Source organism: Arachis hypogaea, chromosome 19, assembly GCF_003086295.3.
Source record: "Arachis hypogaea cultivar Tifrunner chromosome 19, arahy.Tifrunner.gnm2.J5K5, whole genome shotgun sequence".
Classification (NCBI taxonomy): Eukaryota; Viridiplantae; Streptophyta; class Magnoliopsida; order Fabales; family Fabaceae; genus Arachis; species Arachis hypogaea.
In genome coordinates, this window is record NC_092054.1 from 156844117 (window position 1) to 156859801 (window position 15685).

Genomic DNA, 15685 nt, shown 5'->3' on the forward strand with positions numbered 1-15685 from the left:
GTTGTAACACAAATAATAAATATACATTTTTTCACAAACCGATTTGTTTGAGATTCGCCGACTCAAGTTCATTTTACAACAATTAAGTTACAAATTGACAATGATGTAATTATGCTAGACCGCTCTTTGATTTCCCCGTCAATCTATGGCGCCAAAACACGTCTAATGGTCCAGCTTTGAGATTCGGCCAAAGATACATTTGAAAACTTTCGTTGCAGTATCCGCCAACTCGAAAAAGATGTTCTTTTATTCCCCTCTTTTTCGTGCAGAGGCACTACGGGCCTCAAATGACTTCAATGGAAAAGCAATCTTCATTTGTTGCAAGGCTATTGCTGTTTCTGCTCTTAGCTTTCAATGTTCCACTCACTCATTCCTCATCATCATCAACAGTAAGTAATTTCAGCACTCTCTGTTAGTTAAATAATCTATCACCTTCTACTATGAATGATGTCAACTAGTGTCTTGATTTTGCAATGCAGGAGAATGGAGAATGGGATATGGAGGATAATGGCACCCTCAAGGTTACGTTCTCTGAGGGTGCTACCCACTGGACCGATGCCATACCCATCGGAAATGGCCGTCTTGGGGCCATGATTTGGGGTGGCGTTTCATCGGAACTTATCCAGCTCAATGGTTGGTAAACAAACACCCTAAACCTAAACCATCTTTCTTTTGATTTCAGCTTGAATATTTGATGAGGTTAGAGTTAGAATGTATGCATAGCTGATCAACTATGTTACGTGTACACCACAAAATCAGCCATCAAAGTCGACTCTAGTATAAAATACATATTGAAATACAAATACACATTAAAAATAAATTAAATCATACATGTATTTATACACAAATATATTGGTAGCTGATTTTGGTGTACGAATAACATTTTTAAAAGCTGATTATAGCCATATGCCCAATTACATATTCAGAAATCAGAATTGCTACTAACCACGACAATGGTTCTTGTTTCGTTCTTATTATCCACATCACACAAAACTACTTTTTATAGGAAGCCTTGTGATGCCCTTAATTTACCATCAATCATTTTGGAATGCTTCATCATGATGTTTGTTAGATTAATTGGGGATAAGGAGCAAAAATCTGCTCTGACAGTTGAATGTTTTTGTTGAAAATTATATATGTGAGCTATCAAGGTTAAGGTTATGCTGCATCCTGCAGAGGGAAACCAAGCAGCTATCTCTTTCTGATGCATGTTGTTTGCTGAAATGAAGACTTTTGAATTGCTTTACAGAGGACACACTTTGGACTGGGACGCCTGGCAACTATACCGACAGCACCGCTCCGGCAGCACTGGCTGAAGTCCGCAAACTTGTCGATAATAGAAATTACTCTGGAGCTACAGAAGAAGCTCTCAAATTGTTAGGAGGTCCTGGTGCCGTATGTAATTTATTATAGTTAATATAATCCCCACCGAGCCTAATTTATCAATGATGATTTATATATTAACCCGGCTTTGGTGTTGACAAACCAACAATATGATATCTAATTATTTATAGTCAACTAGGATTCTCATATTTTGAGGTTGTCTACTCCACTCCTTAAATATCTGCTTAGTGGTCTTCATTTGGATTTTGGAGTTGCCAAGTTGGAACATGAGTTAAAGGAAGCTTTAACATAGTCATCTCTAACTGTTAGTTTTTTTTTTATTTTTTATTTATGTGAAGATGTACCAACTTCTTGGTGATATCAAGTTAGAATTTGACGATTCTCATGCTACATACTCGAATGAGTCTTACTACAGAGAGCTGGATTTGGATACTGCGACAACAAAAGTAAAATACTCTGTGGGTGATGTAGAATATAGTAGAGAACATTTTGCTTCTCATCCAGACCAAGTAATAGTGTCAAGAATTTCTGCAAGCAAGCCAGCTTCGTTGTCATTAACAGTGTCTTTGGATAGCAAATTACCTCACAGTTTGCAAGTTTGTGGCCAAAATCAGGTACTAATGAAAGGAAGCTGTCCTGGTGAGAGGCAACCACCAAAAGTGAATTCAAGTGCCAATTTAAAGGGAATTCAATTTTCCGTTGTTCTTGATGTACAGATTAGTGGTGAAAAGGGGATTGTGCATGTTTTGGAAGGTTCAAAATTAAGGATTGAAGGTTCGGATTCTGTTGTTTTGCTTCTGACAGCTTCTTCTTCTTTTGATGGACCATTCACAAAACCTGAAGACTCTAAGAAGGACCCTACTTCAGACTCCCTCAACACAATGAAGTCGGTAAAAAAATTGTCATATGCTAACCTTTATTCACGTCACTTGGATGACTATCAGAACCTATTTCATCGTGTGTCATTGAAACTCTGTAAAAGGTCAAATCTTTCCTCTCAAACCATTCCAACTTCGGCAAGGGTCAAATCTTTCCAAACAGATGAAGATCCTTCACTTGTAGAGCTTTTGTTTCAATATGGTCGATATCTACTTATTTCAAGTTCACGTCCTGGAACTCAGGTGGCAAACCTGCAGGGTATATGGAACGAAGAACTTGAGCCTAAATGGGAGTATGTTTTCCTATCTATGTTCATTTATTTCCTCCCCACCCACCCCCAAACTATGGCAAGATAAAAAAATTACAACAAAAAGTGTTCTAATTATCATGAGAGTATGAAAGGTATCATTTATTTTTCTATATATATATATATATATATAAGTAATTTAACTGTCCTTTTTCTTGTCATCTAGTGGTGCTCCTCACTTGAACATTAATCTTCAAATGAACTATTGGCCATCTCTTCCTTGCAACTTACGTGAGTGTCAAGAGCCACTATTTGATTACATTTCCTCTTTGTCAGTCAGTGGAAGTAAAACTGCAAAGGTATCTCCTGCTTTCACCTTTTCCCCCAATTGAGGCCAAAAGCAAAAGAAACAGTGGCTGCTATAACATATAGCCATTAGCAGAGCATCTGGTTGCCATGTCATGGATTTTTTTTTTTGTTGTATCCTGAATTCGATTTGATACTGTATACAGGTGAATTATGAGGTAAACGGTTGGGTTGCACATCAAGTTTCTGACATATGGGCTAAATCGTCCCCTGATCGAGGTCGTGCAGTTTGGGCATTATGGCCAATGGGTGGAGCTTGGCTTTGTACCCATCTATGGGAGCATTATACTTATACAATGGACAAAGTAAGTTATGGCTTTTGAATAACATATTTGAGCGGCTCAAAGCTGGTCTTGAGAGGGGAAGTAAAAGTAGATTTACCAATTTTAGATCTTCCCAAGTTGTTGAATTTGCAGATCATTTAGTATTATAACTTGTAGAACCAGTCATTGCACTTTACTTTTGTGGTTTAGAGAAGTCAAAATAGAAATATTGAAAGGATCATTGATTTTTCTTTCATATTAGGAGTTTCTTAGAACCAAGGCATATCCTTTGTTGGAAGGATGTACTTTATTTTTGTTGGATTGGTTGATTGAAGGCCATAATGAATTATCAGAAACCAACCCGTCAACTTCACCGGAACACATGTTCATTGCACCAGATCAAAAGCCTGCCAGTGTGAGCTACTCGACAACCATGGACATGTCAATCATCAAAGAAGTTTTCTCATCAATTGTATCCGCTGCTGAGGTGATCTTTTGCTCAAACTTAATGATTATTATCTACTATGAATCTTGGTAAATAAGTTTTTCAAATACAGGTTTTGGGGACAAGTAATGATGCTGTTATCAAAAGAGTAACTGAGGCTCAGTCCAAGCTTCCACCAATAAAAATTGCTAGGGATGGATCTGTTATGGAATGGGTAGGCCTCCCTTCTCTGTTGTCCATTTTGTCAGAATTTGAAGTGGTAGTAGTTTGGTCGCATTACTCGCATATTGATGAAGTGAATAGTATATATTTTGAAAGACCTATAAACCCATTGTCATAAAGTTTTGAGTTAAGATATGATGTTAAAAATGTTCTCTCGTTTCTCAATTCATTGATTTAGATCTGCTGGATTTTTAACTCCCCTTGATCACTTGCGCCAACACATTTTTCTAAATTTAAGATCTTATTTATCTGGCAGGCAGAAGATTTCCAGGATCCTGAAGTACATCATAGACATCTTTCGCACCTATTTGGCCTCTTTCCAGGGCACACAATAACTCCTGAAAAAACTCCAGACATCTGTGAAGCTGCAAATCGCACTCTATTCAAAAGAGGTTTGTTATGAGAACTTTCAATTCTAAATTTGTTTCCAGTGTGAATAGTTTAACTTTTCCTTAAAACATGCATGGCTGTTATTTGTTATGTTGAAAAAACTATTGAAAGAACTATAATAGCTCTAAGTAAGTTATTCATATCATTTTAAAACAATTATATAAGATGCAGTGGGATAATTAAGATTATTCTAATGACGGTATAGGAGTCACAGTTACAAGCCTGAATCAGATTAAAGATTGTTATGGTTAAGTTACCGGTTACCCTGTATCTGTAGAGTTTTAATCCTTACATACTAGAAAACAATTCAACATTAGTTGCCATTTCTGCACTGTATTGTCACAGGAGAGGATGGTCCCGGGTGGTCAACAACTTGGAAAGCTGCATTGTGGGCACGTCTTAACAACAGTGAGCACGCATATCGCATGGTAAAGCACTTGATTGTCTTGGTGAACCCTGAACATGAAGTTGGTTTTCAGAGAGGACTCTACAGTAACCTGTTCAATGCACATCCCCCTTTTCAAATCGATGCAAACTTTGGGTAAGCACCATCATTTTGGAAGAACTGTATCATATTTATATCTAAGCTGTCAATTTCATTTACACGGTTCCACCATATGAAGGCTTGAGCTGAAAACAAAAACATTCTGACATTGTGTGTTGCCAGTTTCTCAGCAGCAGTTGCAGAAATGCTTGTTCAAAGCACAATGAAGGACCTTTACTTGCTTCCGGCATTGCCTCGCGACAAATGGCCGAACGGCTGTGTGACAGGATTGAAAGCACGCGGCGGGATCACAGTGAACATATGCTGGAAAGAAGGAGAGCTGCATGAAGTTGGGCTGTGGTCAGGAAACCAGAAATCCCTAGTGAGAGTACATCATAGAGAAACCATGGTCCTAACAGATTTATCACCCGACATAGTTTACTCATGTAATAGCCGGTTGAAATGTGTGAAGACATAGTCTGTTGCTGGATTGAATCCTTGAAAATCTTTCTTCCAACCTGCCGAATAAATCTTCTACTGTGCATGCATGATTTTGGTAGTTCAAGCAATTATAATGTATTCTCCTAGAGTCATGTTAGCCTTGGAGTATGTAATTTAACGGAGTAGTATTAAACCAAATAATGAATTTGCATTACGGTGGAGGGTGTAAACTATAAACTATAAAACACGTTAATAATTCTACCATTTTTTAATACAAACCTAAACAAAGACCATTTCTTTTTTAATTCAGCTTCACGTGATTAGACCACTTATGTTATATTTGAGTATCAAGATCTTACGATAATGAAGCGCATGTTTTCCAAATTGAAGTATCTTTTACTCTCATATATTCCTAGCAAAATCCCAAGTGCTTTGAATGAAGAGTAATAATAATAATTGTATTTGCCTCTCAATAATGCCAAATTACCTTCCTAAGTGCGTCCAAACACGAAGTGGATTTTGTGCGTGTAAATAACTAATCTTCACCTAAATCGATTAGGATATGATACGTGTATTTATATAGTGTTTAGATATGTCTTATACTTTGTCCACTATATTATTGATCATTATAATATCGAAAAAGTTTAGGGGGAGCAACTTTATTAAATTTTGGCCAGTATATAACCAGAAAAAAAAAGTGAACCATTAAATGAAATTTCACACCATTTAAATCATCATTGATGACTATTTAATAATTACAAATTACAAAAGTTGCTAGCCCTAACACTCCTCTTATATATCAGTAGGGTTGAAAGGGAGAGAGGTTAGCCAAACGAGATGTAGCTCTACTCGTTTTAGACATAGCTTAGATTATATGCATAAAAAAAACTTATAAAATTTATTGGACTGATGTGTCGAAATATTATTTAGTTTGGATTTTTAATTATTTACTTGTAAAAAACCCAAAACAAAACCAAAAAATCATATTCAAGGTTAACTAAGATTGTAATTGTCACAAAAAAAACTAAGATTGTAATTCTTTTAAAAATGTTTGTTTATGAATTAGAAGTATGATTATAATATGTAACTAACAATTAATGTATAAATGAATTATGAGTTACAAATTATAAATTTTAAGATTATCTAATATTAATTTATTTTTTAAAGATTATTATTTTAAATTATAATTTATAAAACGGACTTTTTAGATAAATTTATGAGCTTGTTGGATTTTTAAACAGGTTGAACTCGAACTTTAAAAAAACTTACAAAAAATAACAAATTTAGACTTAAATTATACATTTACAATACGAAATAGACTCACTTAAATAAAAATTCATCTCGATTCGGTCAATTTCTATCGCCTAGTAATAGGTTAAAAGTGATTTTACTTGCTCTTAACCCTTGTTTAGTCTAAAACACTCTCTTTGGGTGATTTAAAATACTTTATTTATTAGAAAAAATCTTAAACAATTATTTTAAAAGATAATAAAATTCTCAAAAAAAAAAATATTTTTTTAGTTTTTCATATTTATTTTATGAAATTGATTAGCCGTTCTATCAATATTTTTTCACTATATTAATAGAATAAGTCTACATAGCATGTTAAACTATTGATTTATCCATTAAAAACCAACTAAGATTAACAAATTCTTTTTTTTTTGAAAATATCGTTATCCTTTAATAATAATTGTTAAGAATGTTTAGCTTTTATTTTTATTTCTTATTATTTTTTTAAATACATTAGTTAAATTTATTGTGTAAAATTAAGAAATATTAATAATTTTTAAATTATTTTTACTTATAAAAATTAAATAAAAAATATATTAATAATTAATATATCACATAAATATATTTTGAAGAGAAATCATTGATAAATAGACTAACCAATCTCATAAAATTAAATATTAAAAATTAAAAAAAAATTATTTTTTTTAGAAATGTCATAATTTAAAAAAGTTTATCAAGATCAGGTTAAATATTCAATCTTTATTTATAGTAAGGTGAAAACTGTGCAATTGACTTTACGTGAAGTTGATGTTAACTGATTTAACTGATTTAACTAAATTTTTATTTAACGATTTTCAATTATCAACTTCAAATCAAATCTATTATACCTGAGTTTTCTTTCTATAGCAATCATGCATTTGTGCAAATTTAGGGCTTATTAATTTCAAAAAAGAAAAGAATTCTGACAAATAGTACTATTATTCTCAACTCTGAAACGTTTCAATATCATATTATCATGTAACGTAATGGTGTAAATGAGTGGACCACAATGACCTTAACACCAATCAATAACAAGAGATCAAGAGGCCGAAAACTAAACAATCTATGTAGAATTAGAAATCTAAAAGGTTAATAGTTAAATTCGTTTTTGAAACATCACTCATCTTTTAAATTAGTTGCTAATTTTTTTTTTAATTATATTAATCCTTAAACGTAAGTTAAATTAGTTTTTTCATTAAGATGATGACGTATCATGTTAAGTGTCATGTAATATGATGATGTGATAAATTAATGTCATGTGTTACAAAATGATTGGTTGACGTATCAGATTAGTGACACTTAGTCAAAAAATTATTTATAATTAAAATAGTTCTTAAAAGTCTAGATGTAAGTGATTTTCATCTCTAAAATTTTAAAATTTAATCAAATTAGTCCTTATATAAATTTCTTTTATTTTTTTCATAATATTAAATTTAAAATTTTTTTGTAGTACTAATTTTAATATTATTTTTTAGACCTTAATAAATAAAATTCTCTTTACATAAAATAATAAAAATAATTAAATTATTATAAAATTATTTTATCATTTGTATTTTAAAATTTTACATTTTCAAATTATAATTTTTTTAGTAATTTTTTTTATTTAAACGAATTTATCAAATTATTGTTGATTATAAATTTAAAAATTTAATATTTTAAATCTCACTAAATAATATAGTAGTTATTGTAAAATTTAAATCTTTTAAATTTTTTAAAATTATAATTTTTATTATTGCTTAATTTATATGGTAGAATTTAATAATTGAAAAATCGATTTGTGGGATTATTTGTTGACTCTTAATATTTTAATTTTATTTTTTTAAAATAACTACTATATTTATTTAGTAAAATGTAAAAGATTAAAACATTTAAAATAATTATTATATTTTATTTTTTTAAAATAACTATTATATTCATTTAAAGTAATTACTAGTTTTAATATTTTAAATTTCACTAAATAAATATAGTAGTTATTTTAAATATTTTAATCTTTTAGATTTCACTGAATAAATATAGTAGTTATTTTAAAAAAATAAAATTAAACTATTAAGATTCAACAAGTGATCCCACAAATTGATTTTTTTATTATTGAGTTCTACTATATAAATTAAACAATAATACAAATTATAATTTTAAAAAATTTAAAAGATTTGAATTTTAAAATAACTACTATATTATTTAATGATATTTAAAATATTAAATTTTTAAATATATAATCAACAATAATTTGATAAATTTGTTTAAATAAAAAAATTTTACTATAAAAAAATTAAAATTTGAAAATGTAAAATTTTAAAATACAAATGACAAAAATAATTTTATAATAATTTAATTATTTTTATTATTTTATGTAAAGTAAATTTTATTTATTAAGGTCTAAAAAATAATATTAAAATTAGTACTATAAAAAATATTTTAAATTTAATATTATGAAAGAAAAATAAAAGAAATTTATATAAGAACTAATTTGATTAAATTTTAAAATTTTAGAGATAAAAATGACTTACGTCTGTCGTCTCTGGACTTTCAAGAACTATTTTGATTATAAATAACTTTTTTACATGTTGAGTGACACGCGACGTGCTAGGTGTCACTAACCTGATACGTCAACCAATCATTTTATGACACGTGGCATTAACTTACTACGTCATCATCTAACTAACAAAAAGACTAATTTAACTTACGTTTTATCTTTCAGGAATTAATATAACTAAAAAAATCTTTTGAAAACTAATTTAAAAAATAAATGATCTTTCAAAAAACCAATTTCAGTATTAACCCAAAATCTAAACCAAGACTCCAAGAGACAAATAAAGGAGGAGTTATACATAACTAGCTTGCTACAGAGAAAGGGGAGTAGATCATCTTCAGTGAAAAAAATTGGATGGTATTAATTGTGATTTTTCACCTTTTATTGCTCTCTTTCATATTTAATTTTAATCCCACTTATAAAATTAATTGCAAAAAATCACATTACATTTTGTGGAGTGTTAAAAAAACTGGAGAGAATCCATTTAATCAAAAGAAAGAATGTACTAACTTTTAGTGGTACGTACTATGTAAATTCTACGTGTACTAAGCAAAATTCCATTTCCAATATTCTCAGTTTATCACTTCAAAATAGTTTTCTCTAATCAATATTATTCTCAATTTGTTCTCATCGGACTTTGTGGGAGAAAGTGCAGGCACTACGGGCCTCAAATAAATGACTTCAATTGAAAAGCAATCTTCAGTTGTTGCAAGGCTACTGCTCTTTCTACTGTTAGCTTTCAATGTTCCACTCTCCCATTCCTCATCATTAACAGTAAGTAGTTGCAGCACGCACTGTTACTTCATAATTTATATCCTTCTACTGTGCATGATGTTCAGTAGTGTGTTGATTTTGCAATGAAGGAGAATGGAGAGTGGAATATGGAGGATGATGTCCCCCTGAAGGTAACATTCTGTGAGGGTGCTACTCACTGGACCGATGCCATACCCATCGGAAATGGCCGTCTTGGGGCCATGATTTGGGGTGGCGTTTCATCAGAACTTATTCAGCTCAATGGTTAGTAAACCAACACCCTAAATCATATTTCTTTTGATTTCATTTTGGACATTTTTGTTTAAAACGTATGTTTATGAAAGTGAAGAGATTTCGGCTAAACCATGCATAGAAAACTGATTATAGCCATATCCTAAATTACATATTCAGAAATCAGAAATGCTACTAATCACTACACATCTACTTAATATTTAGAGGAATGCTAGGGTGCCAGCAATTTTGGTGTTTTGTAACCATCAATTGGCCATCAATAGTGTTTTTAATGGTGTGAGATTACATCTAATGTTGGAAAATCACTCACTTTTGTTTTGATGGTTAAGTGTTGGCCAGAAAACACAAAAGTTGCTGGCCCCTAGACTTTTCCATAATGTTTATTCACATCACACATAACTAATTTTTTATAGGAAGGCATTGTCATGATGTTAGTTAGATTAATTGGGGATAAGGAGCAAAAATCTGTTATAACAGTTGAATGTTTTTGTTGAAAATTATATATGTGAGCTATCAAGCATAAGGTTATGCTGCATCCTGCAGAGGGAAACCAAGCAGCTATCTCTTTCTGATGCATGTTGTTTGCTGAAATGAAGACTTTTGAATTGCTTTACAGAGGACACACTTTGGACTGGGACACCTGGCAACTATACCGACAGCACTGCTCCGGCAGCACTGGCTGAAGTCCGCAAACTTGTTGATAACAGAAATTACTCTGGAGCTACAGAAGAAGCTCTCAAATTGTCAGGAGGTCCTGGTGCTGTATGTACTATGTTATAGTTAATATAATCCCCACTGCATAATTTGTAAATGATGATTTGTATATTAACCTGGTTTTTGGTGAAATCAACAACATGATACACAATTATATATAGTCAATGGGGAATTGAGTAGGTGACTATTTTGTTACATATAATTTACATCATTTTATTTAACTAGGATTCTCATATTTTTGAGGTTGTCTACTCCACTCCCTAAATATGTGCTTAGTGGTCATCATTTGGGTTTTTGGAGTTGGAACATGAATTAATGGACGCTTTAACATGCTTGGGAGTCATCTCTAACTGTTATGATTTTTTTCCCGTGAAGATGTACCAACTTCTTGGTGATATCAAGTTAGAGTTTGACGATTCTCATGCTGCATACTCTAATGAGTCTTACTACAGAGAGCTGGATTTGGATACGGCAACAGCAAAAGTAACATACTCTGTGGGTGATGTAGAATATAGTCGAGAACATTTTGCTTCTTATCCAGACCAAGTAATAGTGTCAAGGATTTCTGCAAGCAGGCCAGCATCTTTGTCATTTACAGTATCATTGGACAGCAAATTACATCACAATTTAAGAGTTAGTGGCCAAAATCAGGTAATAATGGAAGGAAGCTGTCCTGGTGAGACAAAAGAGAGTTCAAGTGCCAATTCAAAGGGAATTCAGTTTTCTGCTGTTCTTGATGTACAGATCAGTGGTGAAAAGGGGATTGTGCATGTTTTGGAAGGTTCGAAATTAAGGATTGAAGGTTCAGATTCTGTTGTTTTGCTTCTGACAGCTTCTTCTTCTTTTGATGGACCATTCACAAAACCTGAAGACTCTAAGAAGGACCCTACTTCAGACTCCCTCAATACAATGAAGTCAGTAAAAGAATTGTTGTATGCTAAGCTTTATGCACGCCACTTAGATGACTATCAGAACCTATTTCATCGTGTGTCGTTGAAACTCTCTAAAAGCAGTAAGACTGCTGGGAAGAATAGGAAATTGGTTTCCTCTCAAACCATTCCAACTTCGGCGAGAATCAGCTCTTTTCAAACAGATGAAGATCCTTCACTTGTGGAGCTTTTGTTTCAATATGGTCGATATCTACTTATTTCAAGTTCCCGTCCTGGAACTCAGGTGGCAAATCTACAGGGTATATGGAACAATGAACTTGAGCCTAAATGGGAGTATGTTTTCCTATCTATGTTCGTTTATTTTCCAGGTAGCCTCCCCACCCACCCCCCAAACTAAGGCAAGATAAAAAAGACAGCAAAAAGTGTGCTAATTAGTAATTATCATGAGAGTATGGAAAGGATCATTGATATATATATATAAGAAATTTATCTGTTTTTTTTTGTCATCCAGTGGTGCTCCTCACTTGAACATTAATCTTCAAATGAACTATTGGCCATCTCTTCCTTGCAACTTACATGAGTGTCAAGAGCCGCTATTTGATTACATTTCCGCTTTGTCTGTCAGTGGAAGTAAAACTGCAAGGGTATCTCCTACTTTCACCTTTGTCCCCAATTGAAGCCAAAAGCAAAAGAAACAATGACTGCTGTAGCATATAGCCATTAGCAGAGCATTTGGTCACCATGTCATGGATTTTAATATTTTATATGTTGTATCCTGAATTCCATTTGATCCTTTATACAGGTGAACTATGAAGCAAATGGTTGGGTTACACATCATGTTTCTGACATATGGGCTAAATCATCCGCATATGCAGGTCCTGCGGTCTGGGCATTATGGCCAATGGGTGGAGCTTGGCTCTGTACCCATCTATGGGAGCATTATACTTATACAATGGACAAAGTTAAGTTGTGGCTTTTGAATAACTTATCCAGGCCTCAATTTAAAGAATAAGCTCAAAGCTGGTCTTGAGAGGAGATGTAAAAGTGGTTTTAGCAATTTTAGATCTTCCCAAGTTGTTGAATTTGCATATCATTTACTATTATAACCTATAGAGCCATTCATTGCATTTTATTTTTGTGGTTTCAGTATGACAAAATAGGAATACTGAAAGGATCATTGATTTTTCTTTCATATTAGGAGTTTCTCAAAAACAAGGCATATCCTTTGTTGGAAGGATGCACTTTATTTTTGTTGGATTGGTTGATTGAAGGCCGTAATGAATTATTAGAAACCAACCCGTCAACTTCACCGGAGCACATGTTCATTGCACCAGATCAAAAGCCTGCCAGTGTGAGCTACTCGACAACCATGGACATGTCAATCATCAAAGAAGTTTTTTCATCAATTGTATCTGCTGCTGAGGTGAAAAAGATCATTTGCTCAAACTTATGCTTATTAGTTACCATGCTAGTTTAATCTTGGAAAATAAGTTCCTCAAATACAGGTTTTAGGGACAAGTAATGATGTTGTTATCAAAAGAGTAACTGAGGCTCAGTCCAAGCTGCCACCAGTAAAAATTGCTAGGGATGGATCTGTTATGGAATGGGTATGCCCTCCATTTTCTGTTATCCATTTTGTTAGAATTTAAAGTGTTAGTAGTTTGGTCACATATTGATTAAGTGAATAGTGTATATTTCAAAAGACCTATAAACCCATTATCATAAAGTTTTGAGTCAAGATATGTTAAAAATGTTCTCTGGTTTCTCACTTAATTCATTAATTTAGATATACTAGACTTTTAACTCCCTTCGATCACTTGAGGCAACACATTTTGCCAGCTTTTGCCATGTGGTATTTGTTATTTTGTTCTGATTTAGGGTGATCAAGTCCCACCATTAAGCATTGGCTTTCAACTCCATGCCAAATTTAAGATCTTATTTATCTGACAGGCTGAAGATTTCCAGGATCCTGAGGTGCATCATAGACATCTTTCGCACCTATTTGGCCTGTTTCCGGGGCGCACAATAACTCCTGGAAAAACTCCAGACATCTGTATAGCTGCAGATCTCTCACTAATTAAGAGAGGTTTGTTATGAGAACTTCCACTTCTAAATTCTTTACAGTAATGAATGGTTAACTTTTCCTTGCAACATGCATGGCTGTTATTTGTTATGATGGAAAACTATTGAAAGAACTTAGTAGCTGTAAGTAAGTTATTCATCATTTTAAAACAGTTATAAATGATGCAGTGTGATAGTTAAGATTATTTTAATGACAGTATAGGAGTTACAAGCCTTATCAGATTAGAGATTGTTATATATATGTTATCCTGTCTCTGTGGAGTTTTTAATCCTTTAACACTAGAAAACAATTCAACATTGTTGGCTTGTTGCACTGGGTTGTTGCAGGAGAGGATGGTCCAGGGTGGTCAACAACTTGGAAAGCTGCATTGTGGGCACGTCTTAACAACAGTGAGCACGCATATCGCATGGTAAAGCACTTGATTGTCTTGGTGAACCCTGAACATGAAGTTAGCTTTGGAGGAGGACTCTACAGTAACCTGTTCACTGCACATCCCCCTTTCCAAATTGATGCAAACTTTGGGTAAGCACCATCATTTTGGAAGAACTGTATCATATTTGTATTTCCACCATATGAAGGCTTGAACTGAAAACAAAACATTGTGTGTTGCCAGTTTCTCAGCAGCAGTTGCAGAAATGCTTGTTCAGAGCACAATGAAGGACCTTTACTTGCTTCCGGCATTGCCTCGCGACAAATGGCCGAACGGCTGCGTGAAAGGATTGAAAGCACGCGGCGGGATCACAGTGAACATATGCTGGAAAGAAGGTGATCTGCAAGAAGTTGGGCTATGGTCAGAAAACCAGAAATCCCAAGTGAGACTACACCATAGAGAAACCATGGTGCTAGCTGAATTATCACCAGGCATAGTTTACTCATGTAATAGCCAGTTGAAATGTGTGAAGACTGAAGACATATTCCATTGCTGAATTGAATCCTTGAAAATCTTTTGGTAGTTCAACCAATTAGCCTTGGAATATGTAAATCAATATAATGAATTTGCATTACAATGGAGGGTATAAACTATAAACTATAAAACCCGTTAATAATGCTACCATTTTTTTAATACAAACGATAAAAAAAAACATCATTATTTTTTTAGTTCAGCTTCACGTGATTAGACCACTTATGTTGAGTATCAAGATCTTACGGAAGAAACTATAAAGCGCAGGCTTTCTCAAATTGAAGTATATTCTTGAGGTAACGTAATAACGTATACGTTCAAACTTGTATATTATATGTCATTGGAAAACTTAAAATCTTTGTTTTCTCAATAGAAATCTTTTACTCTTAAATTCTTAACAAATATTCCTAGCAATTTTTTTTTTGGGTCAAATGGATTCTAAAAGAAACTATTTCCATACTTCGTTCATTAGTACTTGATTGAAGTTACTTGCTTGCGGTATTTTGATTCATATTTGAAAATTAAAATTTTTGTTTTTAAAATTGAATAATATGAAAAAGAGTAGTTCTTGATTTCAACTGCATTACTCCAGCAAACAAAATCAATTGCTTTTACTATGTCATTTAGTTTGGATTACTTTACATATATGATGCCAACTTAAAAGTTAAGCAAAGTGTCACTACATCACTTTCATGACACAGTAGTGAACACAATCTACGATCTATTTATTTTTATTATATAAAAATTGATACTAATTTTTTATATAATAAATTTAAATTATATATTTTTCTTCTAATTATATCATATAAGCAACTTTAATGATTTGACAAAATTTAAAAATCAACCAATTATCATTTAATAAAATTTTAAAAAATAAAATAATTTATTTATTATTATTCACTAAAACATAAATATTAATTAAATACAATAAATATATATTAAAAATGTCATAATAATTATAATAATTTCAGTTATAAATATTAAAATTTTACAAATTATACATATTAATAATATGTCTATCTTACTCTTTTAAATAAATTTAAATTTTACATATTTTTTTACTAAATGATTATAATTATAAAATTAAGTCATAATTTTATATTATATTTTTGGTATTTTTTAATTTTATTTATTTTTCAAACTAAAGTAAGTTTAAATTTGGCACATCTCTTTACTAGATATATTTTTAAATATATCATGATATAATTTGAT

The 15685-nt window shown here is 32.1% G+C and overlaps 2 protein-coding genes across 6 annotated transcripts; both read left to right on the plus strand.

The window, feature by feature from the left end:
- LOC112777479 (alpha-L-fucosidase 2) lies at positions 1-5295 on the plus strand. Its single transcript, XM_025821853.3, has 11 exons — positions 1-389; positions 480-633; positions 1250-1395; positions 1683-2515; positions 2697-2829; positions 2983-3141; positions 3362-3586; positions 3657-3758; positions 4023-4158; positions 4502-4697; positions 4824-5295. Exons 1-11 carry the CDS (start codon positions 288-290, stop codon positions 5116-5118), a joined length of 2481 nt encoding a protein of 826 aa, XP_025677638.1. The 5' UTR covers positions 1-287; the 3' UTR covers positions 5119-5295.
- A 4127-nt stretch (positions 5296-9422) lies between these two features.
- Positions 9423-14579, plus strand: LOC112777477 (alpha-L-fucosidase 2). Of its 5 annotated transcripts, none has more exons than XM_025821848.3 (11): positions 9423-9654; positions 9723-9897; positions 10502-10647; positions 10975-11822; positions 12001-12133; positions 12292-12450; positions 12688-12912; positions 12995-13096; positions 13440-13575; positions 13899-14094; positions 14186-14579. In XM_025821848.3, the coding sequence occupies exons 1-11, from the start codon at positions 9556-9558 to the stop codon at positions 14496-14498; spliced, it is 2532 nt and encodes an 843-aa protein (XP_025677633.1). In that variant the 5' UTR covers positions 9423-9555; the 3' UTR covers positions 14499-14579. The 5 variants fall into 5 exon arrangements, with proteins under 5 accessions (XP_025677633.1, XP_025677634.1, XP_025677636.1 ...); XM_025821849.3 differs by having other exon boundaries at positions 9744-9897; XM_025821851.3 differs by having other exon boundaries at positions 9441-9654; positions 9744-9897; positions 10502-10636.
- The last annotated feature ends 1106 nt before the right edge of the window (positions 14580-15685 follow it).

Excerpts from the sequence above, each read along its gene's own strand:
- LOC112777479 (XM_025821853.3), top strand. The coding sequence starts at position 288 with ATGACTTCAATGGAAAAGCAATCTTCATTTGTTGCAAGGCTATTGCTG. Across the intron at positions 1,396-1,682 it reads TGTTAGGAGGTCCTGGTGCC|ATGTACCAACTTCTTGGTGA; the intron begins GTATGTAATTTA and ends ATTTATGTGAAG. Across the intron at positions 3,587-3,656 it reads CAATTGTATCCGCTGCTGAG|GTTTTGGGGACAAGTAATGA; the intron begins GTGATCTTTTGC and ends TTTCAAATACAG.
- LOC112777477 (XM_025821848.3), top strand. The coding sequence starts at position 9,556 with ATGACTTCAATTGAAAAGCAATCTTCAGTTGTTGCAAGGCTACTGCTC. Across the intron at positions 10,648-10,974 it reads TGTCAGGAGGTCCTGGTGCT|ATGTACCAACTTCTTGGTGA; the intron begins GTATGTACTATG and ends TTTCCCGTGAAG. Across the intron at positions 13,097-13,439 it reads ATGGATCTGTTATGGAATGG|GCTGAAGATTTCCAGGATCC; the intron begins GTATGCCCTCCA and ends TTTATCTGACAG.